This window comes from Lolium perenne, chromosome 4, assembly GCF_019359855.2.
Source record: "Lolium perenne isolate Kyuss_39 chromosome 4, Kyuss_2.0, whole genome shotgun sequence".
Lineage (NCBI taxonomy): Eukaryota > Viridiplantae > Streptophyta > Magnoliopsida > Poales > Poaceae > Lolium > Lolium perenne.
In genome coordinates this window covers 158,378,145-158,397,339 of record NC_067247.2, presented here as the reverse complement: position 1 = coordinate 158,397,339, position 19,195 = coordinate 158,378,145, and the positions used below count along the sequence as shown (strand labels likewise).

Genomic DNA, 19,195 nt, shown 5'->3' with positions numbered 1-19,195 from the left:
AAAATCCCGTGTGTCCTCGAGAACGTTTGGTCATTATAAGTAAACAAACCGGCTTGTCCTTTGTGCTAAAAAGGATTGGGCCACTCGCTGCAATTGTTACTCTCGCACTTTACTTACTCGTACTTTATTCAACTGCTACATCAAAACCCCCTGAATACTTGTCTGTGAGCATTTACAGTGAATCCTTCATCGAAACTGCTTGTCAACACCTTCTGCTCCTCGTTGGGATCGACATTCTTACTTATTGAAGATACTACGATACACCCCCTATACTTGTGGGTCATCATGGAGCATGCCCTTCCACTAGTCTGCTGAACACCGGAGACTGCTGCAACACGTTGATGTCATTGTGTGATCCCGCCATGCCAAAGAAAGAATGCCAAATCCACAGGTCATAATCTGCCACAGCTTCAAGCACCACACTGCAATATCCACGACGCCCTTTGTATATACCTTGCCAAGCAAACGGGCAGTTCTTCCATGCCCAGTGCATGCAATCGATGCTTTCAAGCATTCCAGGAAATCCTCTGGCAGCATTTTGTGCCATGATCCTTGCAGTCTCTTCTTCAGTTGGCCCCCTCAAGTAGTATTTGCCAAACTTTACCACCACAGCTCGGCAAAACTTGTACATGCACTCAATGACAGTAGACTCACTCATGCGAAGGTAGTCGTCCTGTGTATCGGCAGATGCTCCGTATGCAAGCATCCTCATGGCGGCGGTGCACTTCTGAATCGACGAGAACCCGACAACGCCTACAGCGTTGAGCTTGAGCTTGAAGTAGGGGTCGAACTCTCGAACGCCGTGGAGGATATTCATGAACATCCCCTTGCTCATCCTGTACCGGCGCCGAAAATTGTCGGCATGTGTTGCATCGTCAACGAAGTAGTCGTTGTGCAGCATGGCATGCCCCTCCATCCTCTGCCGGGGCTTGGACTTCCTTCTCCCCGGCCTTGATCCTCCGCGGCGCGGCCTCTTCCTATTCTTTGCATCGGCGTCAAGCATGTCCTGGAGGGACGCGATGATCAGCAAATGCTCCCGGAGGTCGTCGTCGAAGGCTTGCTCATCCTCCAGCAGCAGGGCAACCATCTCATTGTCGCTATCCATGTCTAAAAGCAAAATCAATGGTTAAAATTGCGCCGAGGCAAACGACGCAACGAACATCGGCCAATCGCGCATACCAGGCAAGTCGTCGAGCACCTTGTGTGCACGGAGGTGGGGCGGATTTGACGCCGTGTTCTGGGACGCGATGGCCAAGCGGCGGCGGAACGACCGGCGGGAGCGCCAGCCGCGGCGACGGCGTCGACTCTCAGAAGAGATCAGACGCTCAAACGGCCGGCAAATCCAGCGGCGGCGGAGGGGTGGGAGGCGGGGGAAGGAAGGAGCGACGAGAAAAAAGGCGCGCATCAACGGTTTATGCAACACGTCGCCAACATGTGGGAGCCCGCGTCACTTTTCGTTGTGTCCGGCGTGCCCGGAGCGTCCCCTGTGGGACAGGGACAGCCTCGGGGCGCTGGACATCGTATCGGTGCGAGTTGGACAAAAATGAGCTTTGTGGGACATGGCTGGAACCGTTTTTTAGTCCGGCGCGTCCAAATTGCTTTGGGGGAGGCCACTGAGATGCTCTAAGATACAGGTGTGCGTGTGTACACTGCTGTAGTGCTGTAGGTACGGTTCACTGTAGAAAAAGAGGTTTTCGCCTTCTCTCCACGGCGATTCCACCCAAAGCCAAAAAGGAAAATTTCCGCCACCGCATTTCAAAACCCCCAAATCCCCAAACCCTCGTCGGTTCCTTCCATTCCGGCAGGCGGCAGCGGCGGCGGCGGCGGCGACCTGTCCCCATGGACCGCCACCAGGGGCAGCGGTGCAGGTGTCCCCATGGCCCCCGGTGTACCCGCGGACCGCGCCATGGAGGCCCCGCGGCGGCGGCCCTTGACACCCATGTGCGGGCCTTCCCCATGGACGCCGACGAGCAGGCCCTGTGGAGGGCGTGCGGCATGAACCCGGTGAGCCTCGAGTCCGACGTCACCACCATGCTCACCTGCCTCCACTACATCCTCCCCGGCCGCCCCGTCGTCTCCCACCACGGCGCCCTCTCCGCGCTCCTTCCCCCGCCCCACGACGGCGCCGACCGCATCAGCGACCTCCCCGAGGACCTCCTCCGCAACATCGTCTCCCGCCTCCCCGCCAAGGACGGCGCGCGGACCGCCGCGCTCTCCTGCCGCTGGCGCGGCATCTGGCTCTCCATCCCGCTCGTCCTCGTCGACGCCGACCTCCTCCCCGCCGGACGCGGCTCGGGCCTCCAGGTCGCGCGCGCCGACGCGCGGCGCGTCGCCTCCGCCATCACCCGCATCCTCGAAGCACACCAGGGGCCCTTCCACTTCGTCCACCTCATCTCCTGCTACATGCAGGAGACCCCCGGCCTGCTCGCGCGCTGGCTCCAGCTCCTCGCCGTCAAGGGCGTCCGGCAACTCTTCCTCGTCAACCGCCCGTGGCCGCTCGACATGGCCCTCCCCGCCACCTTCTTCGGCATGGCGACCCTCACCCGCCTCTACCTTGGCGCCCTCGGGTTCCCTCGCACGGCTGGCCTCCCGCGGGCAGTGGCATTCCCGCACCTCCGCGAGCTCGGACTCTGCTGCATTGCCATTCAGAACCGGGACATGGACTTCGTCCTCGCCAGGACCCCTGTGCTGGAGATCCTATGCATCCAAGCCAACATTCTGCTCAAGTGCCTCACCATCGTCAGCCGCAGCCTCCGGTGCGTGCAGATCATAGAAGGCATTGATCTGAATATCGATGTGAAGGATGCCCCACACCTTGAGAGGCTCATCATCTGGACATCATCGGCACGCGATGGCTTGCACAGGAGCCTCAAGATTGGACATGCCCCTGCGCTAAGCATGCTTGGCTATCTGGAGCCGGCACGCCACGTGCTAGAGATCGGCAACACAACCATCAAGGTGCAAACTGCTCTCCTCAAGTTTTCTGTTATTTCAGTTCCACAATACTATATGTCTATCAAGTATGAAATTTGGGTGCACTGCAGGCTGGGATGAGGGCAAGTCATAGTACCATCGTCCCAAGCATCAAGATCCTCAGCTTAAGAGTGTGCTTTGGAATCCGCTACGACGATAAAATGTTGCCCAGCTTCCTCAGATGCTTTCCCAACGTCGAGCGGCTGCACCTCGAGGTGGCACCCCCTCACTTGTGTAGCACCATCTCTGTATATATTGCCGAGGCAACCACGTAAAGCTAAAAATTTTACTGATTTTAAACCAATTTACAGTCCAATGAAGCTCATGAGCCTACTGGCAAGCTCAACACCAAGTGCTGGAAGGAGGCAGGTCCCATCGAGTGCATCCAGTCAAACATTAAGCTGATGATCTTCTATGCCTTCCGAGGGGAGCGGAACGAGCTTTCCTTCCTCAAGTTCATCCTGGAGAATGCGCGGATGCTGACGAAGCTGGTCATTGTGTATTGCAAGGGAAGTTTCAGTTCAATGACCGAGGCAAACTCCAAAGTGAAACCTCTGTTTGCTGCAAAATGGGCCAGTCAAGACTGTGTACTGCAGCTCTTCGAGAGTGCACTTGAAGTAGGAGATGACAAGTGGTTGATGAACTTTGAAACAGGATCTGATTTCTCTACAAGGGACCCGTTTGCTTGCACTGCTGCTCTCCGGGGGTGCAATATCTGAGGAGAAGGCAGGTGTTCACTGAAGATTGGAGAAAGGTTTTGATTTTCTACCTGTGCTCTGGTTCAGTATCTACATGGAAGGCCCTGTTTTGGATCGTCGGCTTTTGATTTTGTCAGAGGTCCTGGTTTTATTTCCATGAAAACCTTTTTAGAAGTTGATCTGAAAAACAAGTGTTGCTCAAATGCAGTTTCTGTATTGTTTAGCTCTGACCTAATGTTTATCAGGTGAGAACTCACAATTTCTGATGAACGTGTTGCGTGATTCTGGCAGACAGGGATATATTCATGAGCTATTTCGTGCTTTACTAATTTCCTTTAGAATGCTCCGTGAAATGTCTGTTCTATCTGATGTACCCTGGATTATTATGCTCGTCTGGAGAGTCAAATTATTATCAGAGCTCAGCTCTTATATGGTCTTTATGAGTTCTGTTATGTGCACTGGAAATCATTTGGGTCATTCATGTGTTGTTCAGTGGTTGAGCAATCTCATATCTGAGTATGTAGAAGGAAGAGGAGAAGGAGCTTTCGCCAAAAAAAAAAAAAATAGTAAGTAGGGATTCTTATCCGAGTCATAGGTTGGAAGAGATTTGTATCCGAAATCCTGTCTATCCTAATTTCTGAAGGATCTAGTCATATCACAGTATATCCAAATAAGTCCAAGCTTCGTGGGTGTCACCAACTGTGATGCAGACACGCAGAGGTTGTTGTAACGCTATTAAGTATGGTGGACGAGGTGAAAATAAGCTCAGCACAACAAATTTTGCTGCAAATGAGAGCAAGATAAATGTCTAAACAGTCAAATTGTCACCAGAGCTCTTTTCTGTGGTCTTTATGGGTTATTCTACTGTTAGATGTGTACAGTAGATCCTTTGCATTACATGCATGAGACTATGAGAGGAAGAGAATAATTTGACACTGCACTTTTTTTTTGATGGGTAGTGATTAAGATCTGGATCCCGCATGTTAGAGTTCAGAACAGGTGTGGGAGGATGCTGCTGCATTTTTGGTGGACGTAATGCTAAAATTATGGATTACCCTACCTTACTTTTTTCTTCTTCTTGTGGACTATGCTGAAGTTTTCCTTTTGGAGATCTTATTTGTTTCATCCAGTAACAGGCATATAAATTCTGAGCTGGAAAACACAAGGAGGCCAGGTGGCCTTCCTGGTTGAAAATTTTCTATGCTCTATTATCTTATTTCAGAAAGAAAATGCATGCTTTCTTCCGCTGGGACTTGAATGCTTGAACTCAATCTACCTGGACATTTCATTTGCAGATTAACATTAATAACTACTGACCTGTAATATAATAAGTTAATTTTACACAGTCGGTCAAATACTTTTCCTTGTCAATGGCCCAAAATATTTAGTTTGTATAAGCTGCAGTAAAGAGTCATTTGAATGATTGAGTGGATGACTAGAGTTTATGTATAATCAGGTGCCTCTGCTGATGTCCTGATGCATTCATGTTTACACATTTGTAATTAATGGATTTTTTATTGTGGTTATAAAAATTTATTCTGTCCATTCTTGTCCTGATTTCTGTGTCTGAACACAGTGAAACTGTTGTTGCATAAGCACAAGGTTTGTCCAATTTTCTGCCGGGACTTGCATTGTGATACTAATTTTATTTGACTTTTGCCCATACTGTACTGAAATCCTTGCTAAGATGTAACACGTCAGTGTTACTTCTGAACACTTCTATGCTGAATTTTGTTTACGGAGTAGTATTTCTTGAGCTCCTATGCTGCGTTATACAGAGAATAGTAGCACAAACTTAACCCCCTGGGTTTTGGTTTCATGCTGTTCTTGACATTAATATGCCTCTTTAGCTGATGGTTCTTTTGGTTTGGTTAGGTTTTTGCTCCCTTATTCCATATTAGCTAAGAGGAATTTTTTAGGTTTCCATGTTAATGCATCTAGGCTTGATAGACTGACCTTTGGCTTCTACCCTTCCTGCTTGTAACCACTGTTTAAGCATTTTCTGGTGCCGTGTGCTTCCTGGCATTACAGGATGTATTTTGTTGTCGGCACGTTTCTGAACTGTTCCCATCTCCAAAGAGGTGCACCTTTTGTTGTTGTTGCAAAGAGGCGCATTTTCTAATTCTCTCTTTATTAGCCACATAGTTTCTTGTATACCTTCTGAGTAAGAATGTCTTGGGTGGGTTAATCACTGCGTATGATTTCTTTCATTTTTGTAAGGTATTCTATCGATCAGTAAATTAGAAATTGCATTAAAATGACCACAAAGAGAACAATTTACAACTCTTTAGTAATTTGTGCATTATTATTATTATTATTTATGCATGTCTGCTATAGCAGATAACGCAAGGTACTTGTGGAATTTGATTTTGAAGACATTTTACATTTGAATATATACTGATGGAGAAAAATGGAGATGCTTGACTCCCGGGTGCCGAAAGATGGTGCTGAGATGATCACTTTTTTTTTCTGGTTTAGTTGATATTGTAGAACTATGGTTGCTACTTCTAGATAAGTTTGATGCTCATTTCTATGCAGTACACCGTCCATTTCATAGTTTTTGTTGCAAATTAAGATGTATCTTGACATATTTTATAAATAGATACATACAAATCTGCAACAAGAGTTGACCGGAGGGAGTAGCATTTACAAGATGAAACTTTCCTTGATGGTGTAAAGATATTAAAGTACAAGTGTATCAGTATGAAGCTAGGCCTATCTCTCACATCTCATCTACAGTATGTTCTATGCATGTAAATGCCCCTCTGCCAGTCTGCCTTTTCTCTTCTTCCTACATTTATCTTGTTTCCGAAAGCAGGGAGCAAAATACAAAAAGTACGTTGAGGTTGATTCTGAATGTCGGATCATGATTGTACAATTCAGAGACCGACCATTTTTGTGCAATATTTAAGGAGAAGGCTGGTGTTTACTGATGACTGGTGAGCTTAATTTACAGGGAAACGCATGGTTAGTGCTGCTCTGTTGCAGTCTCTACATGCAAGAATCATTTGGATCGTTGGCTTGCGTTATTTTGGCAGAGTTCCTGGTTTTATTTGCATGACGACCTTCAGAAGTCGATGCAAAAGACTAGTGTTGTTAAAATCCGGTCTCTATGTGGTTTATTTATTTAGCTCTGCCTGAAGTTGGTCATGTTAGAACTCAAGATTGGTTTGAATCTGTTGCTTGATGCTGGCAGAAAGATATATCCTCAAGCTATTTCATGCTTTACTAAATTCCTTTACCATGTTCCCTGAAATGTCTGTTCCATCTGATGTACCCTGGTTTATTATGCTCGTCTGGAATGTCAAATTATTATCAGAGCTCAGCTATCTTATATGGTACTTATGAGTTATTCTGCTGCTACGTGTACTGAAAATCATTTGCATCATAGATCTGTTATTCTAATGTTATGGTCTGACGTTGATGTTTGAACTCTGGCAGACAGATATATTCCGGAGCTATTTCATGCTTTGCTAATTTCCTGTAGTTAGTTCTGTGGAATGTGTGTTCTGTCTGATGTACCCTGGCTGATTATGCTCGTCTGGAGTGTCAAATTACCATCAATGCTCAGCAGTCTAATATTGATCAAATGAGTTATACTGCTGTTATGTGCACTAGGCTCAGGTCAAGTGCACTAGAATCATTTGCATGCATTGCTGAGACAAGTAGGACACATCTTGCTGAACTGAGAGCAATACGAATCTAAACAAGTTAAATCTATTCTACGACATAAGCAAGATCAATATCACAAAGTAATAAAATCTGCTGAGTTAACACGACAGAAAATCATCTGATATATTATCGAGAACAAGACTGATAGTGTGAACGAAAAGACATCATTACACCGTGTTAGCTTGCTGTTAGCCACTGAGACAACGAAACAGGGCCCCATTTTTTCCTTTTGCTGTGGTGGTAACTATATTGGTAGTATATTATGATCAGCATTGCTGCTAACTGTGCAAAGGAACCGTTAGTTGTTTGCTTCGACAGGGATCTTCGGAATTCATGCCGAGGACACCTTAGAGGCGGTGCTGGTGCTTTGGCTCGCCGTACTGCTGCCCTTCAAAGAACTCACCCAGGAGCTTGTCCACCAGTTCGGGGCTGTATCTGATGTACTTCAGTGGGTTCTTGCCGCTCCCAACAAGATTACTGCATGCCAAAATGGGTAGTACAGTAGTTATTAATTTATTAGAGCATCTGGGAATGTTGGATGGAGTCATGGAGAAGTAAAGAAAGTGTAATTCTCTAAAAAATAAATCTTGGGCCACACCACGTCAGTCAACCACTAAATGGTTAGGGTTTAGAGGATAGACAAATATTAAAACATATTACTAATGGCAACAATAAAAGAATTCGTCTAGAGTGCTAGTTATGATATCATGCAAAGTGATTGGTGCGGTGACTTACCCGAAACGTTTGATGAAAGATCGATAGGCTGGCAACAGAACCTCAGCTACAGCAAGCCTCAAGGATTCACGCAATTCTTGGTCAGGTACAATCCATAGGGATTGCTTCCCGTGAAGCTCTTCAAATTGCGTATTGAACGCTTTAAACCTGCCAAGGAAAAAGCATAAAGTATTGGGAATAATGATTCTTCTATCATGATTGTCCCAAGCAATGCAAACCAAACTGCCAAGGTACTGACCGTTCTTTGATCACGGCTCTTGAAACCCCGCTGCTGCTAAGGTCTGATGCTCCTGAGGAACCAGTGCTGCCTGGTGCACCTTGTACTGAAAGTGTCTGAAGAACCTGAAAAAAGAAATAAAACAGATGCAGCAACTGGTATTTGATATGTCCAACATGCACATACAGCAAGATGACGATGTTAACTACTAAACAACAGGATCTGGAAGAAAACATTGCCAAGCAAAAATAGATGTTAGCAACCATAGTAAATTAAAGTTCTCTGCAGCCCAGCGTTGTCACATATCTTCCTTGCAAAATTGAGTTGAATTAAGAGCGTGTGTGTACTAAGTTTTTTAATACTAGAGGTACAAAAGGAATCCACGGATGTTGACTTTTACTAGAGTTGGCTTTGTAAAAAATCATATTGGATGCAAGCAACTGTGTTTGGGCACAAAATGCAGGTATGAGCAGCACGATATTTATGTGTTTGGATTTGCTTTGCATGTAGTAGACATGAGATGCAGGCAAATGTGATCGCTTCCAACGCTCTGGAGCTGTGTTGAGAACGTAATGGGGTGGGATTGAACGAATAGATATGAAATGAGATAGGGAGTTGGAGGGAGCTCATAATCAAATTAATATAAGACTGTATAAGGACCCTTATTATGACAACACTTCACAATATACCGATTTTCCCTCAACTCTGATTCTACTTCTGGCCAGCCTCTTTTCCTGGCTGAACTACTACTACTCCTAGGTAGTACTACCTCCGGACAGAAAAAAATTGACGCTTCCACCTGCTAAACGCACGAACGGGCAGACCTCCCTCCGCGTCGATTAAATCCGACCGGAGGGAGTATTATCTTGGATGCCAGATTTTGATATAGGTGTCCCCAAAAGGTGTCTATAACAGCTATACTCTTATAAGTGCAAATGAACTGTGATATCTTAAACAGGTAGTTCTCCGTTTTCACATAAATTACCATGCAACAACAACAGAGTTAAAAAGACAACAGCATGGTAAGGCAAAATTGTCCACAGATTTGTAGCATCACGCAACCAAAAGAAACTGGAGGCTTTGATGATACACTAACCTTTGCCCAAGCAACACGTTTGTACTGATTGGCATTTTGCTGCACAATCCTACGATGCCTCTGAATCCAGTCATCACCAAGTATATCCTTCGCTTCTGATCTGGGGCAACACAAGAGATCGCTAAATGAACAGATTGCCAGAATACTCTAGGATGCAGATCTAGAGAAATAAAACCAAGCATACCTGCGGACAGATCTAACCATATAGTGAACATTGTTCATAAGAAATAAGTGAGTCAGTGCAGGATCCTTATACTGTTTGGATTTTCCATCTAGGTTATTCTGCAAGGCTTGCATTATCCTCATAGTAACAACAGCAAGTTGAGATTCTGTTTCGCTACCAGTTTCGAATTCCTGAAACAGAAGCTTCAGCGTCGACTGATAACTGTTCATATGAAATTACATTTGTTAGGTGTGCTATTTGAACAACAGTAGGAGGAAGGCTACCGATAAATAAGATCCTTTTTGGTTAACAAATGAATAAACCAATACAAATCAACTAACTGTAAGCCATAGACATAGTAGAAAGTAAATATGCAAGTCTGTGTCCTCATCTACAGAATGCCCTGCTATGATTTGGCAATTGAAATCTTTTCTAGGACCACAAGAAACCAATGAATACTTTTTCCTTATTGGAGATGAAGTTCAAAATAATTCATGAAGGATATAAACATATAGCCCCAGGTTTACTCGTCTTGGCTAGCGTATCTTTGTCAGAAATCAGGAATTACAGTTCTACACATCCATACATTGACTATTAGGTGAAGAGGGGAATACTTACTCAAATAGGAATTTAACATAATTAATCACATAGCTTGTCAAAGGATGCACAGTTCCATCTTGAACAATAGTCTTTGAAGCATCCTTTTCAACTGCCTCCTCAAAATCAGCGAATGTTTCTTGAGCGGTTTGTGCCAACCGCTTAGTCAAGCCCAATGCAGCCTCTCTCATCTCAGAGCAAGGCTTTCCTTCAAAAATTGCCTCAATCTGATAACAAGTTCAAACAAAGACGGCGCTGAAAGTTTGGTAGTGCTCATCGAAGTCATCATAGTAAAAGTTGAAAAGAAAATGGCAACAACATGAAACCCCACAAAAAAATTCCGCAGGCAGAAGAAAAAGTTATGCATTCGGGAGGCAAGTACAATAAATTACTTCCAGAATACCTCCGACTGAAGTTCCCGCATCACTTCGTACATGTCTAGCAATACAAACAACTTTTCAGGAGACCTTTTACTTTTAGCAACAGCATCTCCAAAGCTGAGAAGGGTCACAACACTATTTGTTGCCATTTCTGCAAAACATTGGTCCTTGTTAAAGTTGACACCATCAAAAATCTGATCGCAGATTTTTCTCTCTCCTGCTAGTAGTAGTTTAACCTGTTCAAAAGCATAATATGTTAGCATGGTTTTTAAGACTAGCACACACAGTATGGGCCTATTTTCAGAATGGCCCTCACCGCAATACGCATAAAGTGTATCCAGTTTCCAATTTTAGCCTCCAAAGCCTCCCATTGCATCTTTTGAACATCATCTTTAGTAAGCTTTTCTACTCCCAGCTTCCGAAGGCTCGACTCTAGCGCTGAACCACGGTAATCTCTGAATAAAAAAAACAAATTATGCTTGACTTTTCCACAGTTAAATGCATGCAGACAGAAATTATTAAGAACCAACGTAGAAAAAGGGAATAGATATGTGAATACCAGACAATCCAAAACCAACCTGTAAATTTTGTAGCATGACTGTTGATTTCCAGCCTGAACCAACTGCTGAGCTATGTCATTCATGAGTGGCAATATTCTTGGAGGAACTAGTGTGGGGGTCCTGTATATAGCAGTCTCCAAGCCTTTGGATGGATGCTCAGCGTTGTTAGCATTCCCTCCATCGGCCCCGCCATCGTCCTTTGACGGCCGTAGAGACTTGGGTAGACAATCAAAGAGGCGATCGGGCTCAATAGGTTTGCTGAAAGAGCAGGCCAGACAACATTCCTGTTATTGACATATAAAAAATAGAACAGGAAGGTAATAACGCAGCGAGTCTGCGAAAAGAACGAGCATCTTACCTGTACGTATTCATCAGCTGCTTAAATTCTTCTTCAATCTTGAGGGAAGACTTTGCTAGCAGATTGTTGACGTGGTTCAGAATCCCGTCACTGCTCCTGAAGTTCTTGTTGGAGGAAAAGAACTTGGCGATTCCTTTGAGCAGGTCCACTGCCTCCAGGTAGCCCTCCAAATCCTCATGGGGACCCCTCAGTATCGTCGCCTCAGCCTAAAGCTCGAAAGCAATGTTTACTCTAAGTTTAGTCAGGTTCCCCAGAGTAAAAGCGTTTTTCAAACAGTTATGTTCACAGTGAGTTCACATACTAGCTATTATTTTCACTCCTTCTCTTTCTGCGAGAACATAACTGCCAATGTCGCATAAGAAGATGATCCAAAAAGGAAACTACTGATGAGAGATCAAACAATCGTCTAACAGTGACCTGAACTAATGACCTAAAAAGGTAACTACTGCTAAGAGATCAAACAATCGTCTAACAGTGACCTGAACTAATGGCCTCAAAGTGGCATAGTAACTCACTCATTCGTTTATCTATAGAACAAGCTGTATGAGTGTTAGTATCCTACTAGGAACCCAAAAAAAAAAACATAATACATTGGTTTCAATGAAGCCAGTGCTATTTAAGGCACATTTCAATGCCCTCGAGATCCATGAAAGGTCTTCCAACAAAAATAACATGACGAAAAATTCACCACCACACCGAGGTAAAACGTTTGAAAATCCGCGGTGGGCGGGTCAGGCGAGTTGATGTACCTTACGGGCGAGGTCGAACTGGGAGAGGATGGCCTCGCCGGACTTGAGCGTCTTGTCGATGTTCTCGTGCGCCATCCGGATGGCATGCGTCCTGACCTGAATGAATTTCCACCCGGCGCAGAAAAATGGAGCTCGGTTACGAAATCGGTTTTTGTGGAAATCGAATGGGAATGAGGGGGAGGGGGAGAGGGGGCTTCGGACCTGGGTGGGGCGCATGGCGGCCTCGAGCGCGGAGAGGCGGTGGTCGAAGGAGCCGAGGATGGCGACCATGCCGTCCGTGTTCCCCTGGCTCCTCTGCAGCGAGTCGCGCAGCATGGTCGCCCGCCGCGTCAGCGCCTCCATCGTCCGCGGGAGCGCCGCCACCGACATCGTAGAGTCCTCAGACTCCGAGATCACGCGGGTGCCTCCCGACCGAGGCCGCGGCGGGGAGATCTCGACGGGAATGCGCGCGCGCGCGCTGCGGGGAGGGTCTCCCTCCTCGGACGCGGGGCGTGGCCGGGAGGGATCCTTGGGGGCAAAGGTTGTGGAAGAAGGCTTGGGGCGTGGCGGGAACGGCGGAGAGGCGCGGTTTGGGTGGGTGGGGTCGTCGGCGACGACGTGGTTGTGTCGCCGCGGAGAGGAGAGGAGAGAAGAATGGTTCGAACGGAGCGCGTGTCTCCGAGATTCGCGCGCGTGTTGACCTCGGACGGCGACGATGGGTTGGGCGCACGGAGTAGGCTGCCCTTGCAGAGAGAGCGCCCGGTCGTTGGGGCACGCCGAGCGGCGGGGCGGTGTGGACCGGGTCCACCGCGCCACTTATCCAGCTCTCTCCATTCTTTTTTTCTTTGATTTTTTTTTTTAAAGGGAATGGCCCCCAGGGGCCTAGAAGCTTTGATTAAACGAACGGATGGTACAAGATTACAAGCAGCCCCCTGAAAGAAAAGGAAAATACAACACAGGGCTGATTTTTTACAACCAACACCCTAGATCTATTCGCGAAAACGCGATCAGGTACTTGGTCGCCGCCGCCGATTTGAACCACCACCTCTAGGCACCGTCGTCGCCACCGGGGAACATGCCACTTGGGACGTCGCTGGCGTTGCTTCCCGGAGTGGGGTTGATGAAGATCCTCGCGCAGAGGATAGAGAGTCGAAGAAGAACAAAGCTTCCCGACATGGAGTGGCTTCTTTCTCCCAAGATAGCTCCGACGTCCCTTCGCCGTCGCTGATGAACTCCAACAAGAACCGCTTCCAGCACGCACACCTCACGCATGCCGATTTCCTTCCAAGAAAGGAGCTGAGCAGCAGCAGTTTGCCTCACAGCATCCCTCCCCTCCGCACCATCGCCATGATGGCCAAAGAGGGAGAAAGATACTACGGGAGCAGAGGCTGTCGCCCAGACACCGAACCTCCACGTCGTCGATGCCGAAGATGAAGCCCAGCATAGCTTCTCCCCCTCGCCTCCACGGTCGTCCAGGAGAAGCTCCACCGGTATGTGATGTCTACTCACGCTTCTTTTCCTGTAGACAGTGGTGGGCCTCCAAGAGCAGAGGTTTGTAGAACAGCAACAAGTTTCCCTTAAGTGAATCACCCAAGGTTTATCGAACTCAGGGAGGAAGAGGTCAAAGATATCCCTCTCAAGCAACCCTGCAATCACGATACAAGAAGTCTCTTGTGTCCCCAACACACCTAATATACTTGTCAGATGTATAGGTGCACTAGTTCGGCGAAGAGATAGTGAAATACAAGTAATATGGATGAATATGAGTGGTAATAGCAATCTGAAATAAATATGGCAGCAAGTAAACATGCAACAGAACAGTAAATAAACGGAGATTCGATGTTCGGAAACAAGGCTAGGGATCATACTTTCACTAGTGGACACTCTCAACATTGATCACATAACTGAAACTACTCTACACTCTCTTGTTGGATGACAAACACCATTCATTGTGTAGGGCTACAAGAGCACCTCAATGCCGGAGTTAACAAGCTCCACAACATTCGGAGTTCATATTTAAGTAACCTTAGAGTGCATGATAGACCATTGCAATTATACCGAGTACTAACATAGCATGCACACTGTCACCGTCAGGCTATGAAAGGGGGAATAGATCGCATCAATACCATCATAGTAATAGTTAACTTCATAATCTACAAGAGATCACAATCATAGCTTATACCAAGTACTACATGATGCACACACTGTCAACATTACATCATGGAGGAGGAATAGACTACTTTAATAACATCACTAGAGTAGCACATAGATGATATTCAACTAGATCACAAAGAGAGAGATGAACCACATAGCTACGGTAGAGCCCTTAGCCTCGGGGGAGAACTACTCCCTCCTCATCATAGGAGACAACAGCGGTGATGAAGATGGCGGTGGTGTCGATGGAGATGGCTCCGGGGGCAATTCCCCGTCCCGGCAGGGTGCCGGAACAGAGACTTCTGTCCCCCGAATTGGAGTTTCGCGATGGCGGCGGCGTCCCTGGAGTCTTTCTAGAGTTTCGTCAATTCGTATCGCGTTTTTAGGTCGAAAGGGGTCTTATAGGCGAAGAGGCGGCGCAAGGAGGCGCCTGGGGCCCCTCACCATAGGCTGGCGCGGCCAGGGGTCCACCCCCGCCGCCATATGGTGTGGGCCCCCTGCTGCCCGCCTCCGACTCTCCTTCGGTGTTCTGGAATCTTCTGGGAAAAATAAGATATTGGGTCTTTGTTTCGTCGAATTCCGAGAATATTGCCCGAACAGCCTTTCTGGAACCAAAAACAACAGAAAACAGGAACTGGCACTGTGGCATCTTGTTAATAGGTTAGTTCTGGAAAACGCATAAAAACATTATAAAGTGTGAGCAAAACATGTAGGTATTGTCGTAAAACAAGCATGGAACATCAGAAATTATAGATACGTTGGAGACGTATCAGTATGCAGGGATGGAGGGTTCTGGTCAGACAAACGGACCTGAGACTCTTGGACGTGGCGACGGCCGAGGTTAGGCGGCTCCATGGGGCGACGAGGACATGAGCTTCGGGCGGTGCAGCGCAACTCGACAGTGCCCTTCGTCCTTGGCGTGTGATAGCGAGTGTGTGGATCCTGTTATGTGTTGGTACACTATGCTGTGCGGTGTCCCCGAACCTGTGCTGTTGTTTGTATGACTTGAGGTACCAGACGTGGTGGTGAGTGCGTTGTATCACCGAATCTGTGATGTGGGGCTATATATATATGGCCGGGCCTTTGACCTTCTGTTGAAATAGAAGCTCCACCGGAATGCAGCCCTCAACCCGCCGCCCCTCCTCCTCGCCGCCACGGCCGGCCAGGAGAAGCTCCGCGTCGAGGATCTCGCGCATCTGGATGTGGATGACGACCATGCTTTTATTCAAGGAGACTGTGTTCCCCTCCGCCGCCGCCAGCTTCGACCGGAGGAGCACCGGCAGAAGAGAGAGAAACCCTAAGCATCTCTGGATATGGCCGCCATGACCCCGAGATCTGCTCCGACTACCGGGCATAGAGCCCAAAACTACCCTACACCTAGACCTAACTACTCCGGCGCCCCTCCTAGCCCAGCTCCGACCAGCTAATCCGGTGGAGAGGGCATCGGAGAGGCCCGGGCGGCGGCGAGAGCCTAGCAAAGAACTGTTCACTCGTGAGAGCTCTGAGGGGGGGGGGGATGAGACCCTCTTTTTTTCTTTGATTGAGGAAGCGCTCTCCACTCCCGAGAGCTGTGTGTTTTGAACAACAAACTCTCTCCGGAGATCACCGGCCAGACGCAATAGATTTAAAATAAAATATTCGGGAAAATGCTATCCAGAAATTAAGATAGGTATACTTTTAGATGTTTATTATTATTTCTCTGCTATCCAGAAATTAAGATAGGTATATATTTAGCTATTTATTGTTTCTCTATCTAAAAATAAGTAACTTCAGTTATTTCTAGATACAAATGCATCTAAAAACGCGTCTACATGCAACCGTATCTACATAAAATTGAGTCTTATTTAGGGGCTGAGGAAGTACTAAAATTTATATAAAATGCACTTTTTAAAAACTTTTGAAAAAGGTTAACCAGGTTTAGTGGTGAAATTTGACGATGAGATAATGAGTTCAAAAGCGAAGCTTGGCTCGACTCGTGAAACCCTCGTTTAATTCCTTACGCATTTAGAAATTTCGCTTATGTACACAATAAACTCTATGAGCATGTATTTATCATCAAAATTGTTATAATTTGATTGCATAGTGAAAAATGGAGATAGAAACTCTACATTACACAATCACCGATGGGCCAGATTAGGGGACACTAGTTTAATGCCCGTGCTCCGCCACGGCCCTCAGCAAATTTATCTAGTTGGTCAAAAAAATCATACGTGTGGAACTAATGGACTCAACTGTAACAAGCAAAATTTATGCTACATCAGGTATTCCATTATTATTAGTTAAGCGTCAAATATATGAAATGACATATGCAACTCATTTTGGTTGTACGATTGGCTACCATTCTGAGGTGTACGGAAAAAATAAAATCAAAGTTGTAAAATCTAGAGTGAATAAATCAATGGATTTGCCACTGTCTTCGCAATTTAGCTTATTTTTTCTAGATTTCTGATAGTGCAATTAGAGCGAGTTTTCCAGATTTTGGACAGTGAAAGCCGATCAAGTAAGAAAATAAAAAAGCAAAAAATCAACAACACATGGAATCAGATATTCTATTCCCGTAAGAGAACAGAAACACCACATTGGAGGAATAAATTTTCTACACAAATTCAACAATGTCTTGGGTTGTTATTGTGCCTTCGCAGCATATAAATTCATTGTCAGCTCAAAGGGTTATTTTTCACAACTTTAGTAGTATTGTGAAACAAGGGATTTAACTTACAGAGCAATGATGTTCTACCTTCATCATCACCTAGTGTAATATCTCCAGGTTAACAATTCATCCACCCTGGGAACATCTTACTTTCATATAAGCAACATTATTTTACATTATAAGCAAAATTATTTTCACTCTGATATTTGAAAGAAATGTTGAGTAATATGCTACAAAGGCGTGTTCTGTAAGATGGCTATTCTCCAAAACTTGTTCGCTAAATACTCGTGTTAGTACAACCAAACCAACTGCAATGTATATTTGATAAAATTAAACAGGGTGCATGCAACTCAAAATAAGAAAAGAGTTTGGCATGTTGAGAGAAGTTTGTCCTACTCGACCGGGGGCATGCCTCACAATGGGCAAGCAACATGTTGTCCTTCTCTTCTGCCACCGTTCAAAACCACCACAATGCCCCTTCGGTTCATGTGTCACTTGTCGCCTGCACTTCCTCATGTGTGAGCATGTATTGTAATTAATTTTAATGCACTTTCCAACTGAAAAAATAAAATTTAGTTTGGCAAGCCTCTCGTACCAGGCATTCGCAGGTTGAAACCTTAATGGTAAAGATTCATCATTACATGTTCTCTTGCGCTCCATGATCATGGTTGCGGAGGGCGCGGTGGCGGTTGCCGCTGCTACTGAATCGACGACATGCACAGTCACAAGGGTCGCGGCGGCAACCGGAAGTGGATGCAACTATGCGAGCGGAGTTGGATCGGGGATTTGGGGTGTGTTGACTTGGGAATAGAGCGAGGAGGAGGTGTATGCGAAACGCTATTTTTGACTTGGCGGTGTTAGTCTTCCGTAACTTGTTGCTTCTCCGCCCTTTGCCGATCCGAGAATTCGCAGAAGTGGTGTTCCGTGTTCTATACATAATTTATAGCCAGCTTCTCGAATCTAGCTTCGCGGAGTTTGGGTGTTCGGTGCTACTCCAGACAGAATTTAGAGAAGCTGGAGGATGGAGAGTTGCCGAATACGCCCTTAGTCAAGCTTCAACGCATCCCCAATGAATGTACCCAGATGCTCTACATTGCTTCAATCATGTCTCGTAGATTACATAGTCCTTCTGATCATATCTTAGAGGTAGGTCGCCTTGCAATCAGACTGCATATGCAAATCTTTTTACTGCATTGCCAACTAAACACCCAGGACAATGGTTACAACCAGCGGATGAAATTTCACTTAATTACCAAGCAGGCTATAAATAATACGATTCAAGGAACTTTAACATCAGCAAAGAACAGTTATTTGTCAAATTTTACCAGGCAGATGCAAATATATAATGATAGTTCTTTTTGTGATCATGACTGTCTTAGGGAATGAAATGCAAGAGGAGGGCAGGGTCCCGCAGGGAGAAACAAATGCAGCCGATATATACAGTAATTCAAGTAAAACGTGCCATACGGAAGAGGATCATGCCAGCCATTTACGGCCAGTAATTGGCACCAGGAGTTGGAACACCATACTTTCCTCGGCTTATCACTGTCTGGAACCAAAAAAAAGGCAGAGGAACTAAGAACCTACTACCAGGTACTGATATCAGTATCTTCTGTAAGCATCACTAAGCAAACTAAAGCTAGCATGTCATCACCTTAGCATATGGTTCCAACATGAATGGCAACTCCAGGCTGTGCTTGTCGTTGCAGACCAGTATCTTGGCATCCATCATCTCGCACTCCTTGGCGTTCAGAGGATTGCCTGCCTTTTGTGGATGCGGACCAAGGCATGGCTGGAGACCAGCTCCAGATTGGGAACGGCCTCACTAAACATTTCAAAAATGTACATGAAACCAAGGGATAAACGACAAATGACTCAGCCCCGGGCATGGGATCATTCAGTTTCACTGAGTTTCAATGTGTTTCTTTGCCTGCGGTTTGTACGAATCAAAATGAAATATGGTGATATGCATACGCACAAATCTCAAAGCTCCAGATGAACAGCTAGAAGATGCATGGGAGGTCCCGTGCATGGGATAATTGCTGCTCTCTGGGACAAACCCCCTTTGCCTGTGAAAGAAGCTTCATTGACTGAAAGGTCTCTTGGAGTCTCCACACAAGCCCGCCAAAGAAGCTGGGATCTTGGAGTCCCGGTTTAAATATGCACCGGGTCCAAAGGTATGTCCACGTGGTACGGGAAAGGTCTCTGCCGTGG

The 19,195-nt window shown here is 46.1% G+C and overlaps 2 protein-coding genes across 2 annotated transcripts; one reads left to right on the top strand and one right to left on the bottom strand.

The window, feature by feature from the left end:
- The first annotated feature begins 1,686 nt into the window (after positions 1 to 1,686).
- Positions 1,687 to 4,107, top strand: LOC127294285 (FBD-associated F-box protein At5g60610-like). The gene is made up of 3 exons (XM_051324069.2): positions 1,687 to 2,958; positions 3,045 to 3,188; positions 3,285 to 4,107. Exons 1-3 carry the CDS (start codon positions 1,840 to 1,842, stop codon positions 3,690 to 3,692), a joined length of 1,671 nt encoding a protein of 556 aa, XP_051180029.1. The 5' UTR covers positions 1,687 to 1,839; the 3' UTR covers positions 3,693 to 4,107.
- A 3,309-nt stretch (positions 4,108 to 7,416) lies between these two features.
- LOC127294284 (exocyst complex component EXO70A1) lies at positions 7,417 to 12,883 on the bottom strand. Its single transcript, XM_051324068.1, has 12 exons — positions 12,400 to 12,883; positions 12,199 to 12,294; positions 11,450 to 11,655; positions 11,110 to 11,349; positions 10,848 to 10,986; positions 10,555 to 10,767; positions 10,173 to 10,378; positions 9,576 to 9,776; positions 9,392 to 9,491; positions 8,317 to 8,420; positions 8,079 to 8,225; positions 7,417 to 7,820 (listed from the first exon to the last, which is right to left on the bottom strand). The coding sequence occupies exons 1-12, from the start codon at positions 12,565 to 12,567 to the stop codon at positions 7,691 to 7,693; spliced, it is 1,950 nt and encodes a 649-aa protein (XP_051180028.1). The 5' UTR covers positions 12,568 to 12,883; the 3' UTR covers positions 7,417 to 7,690.
- Positions 12,884 to 19,195: the final 6,312 nt, after the last annotated feature.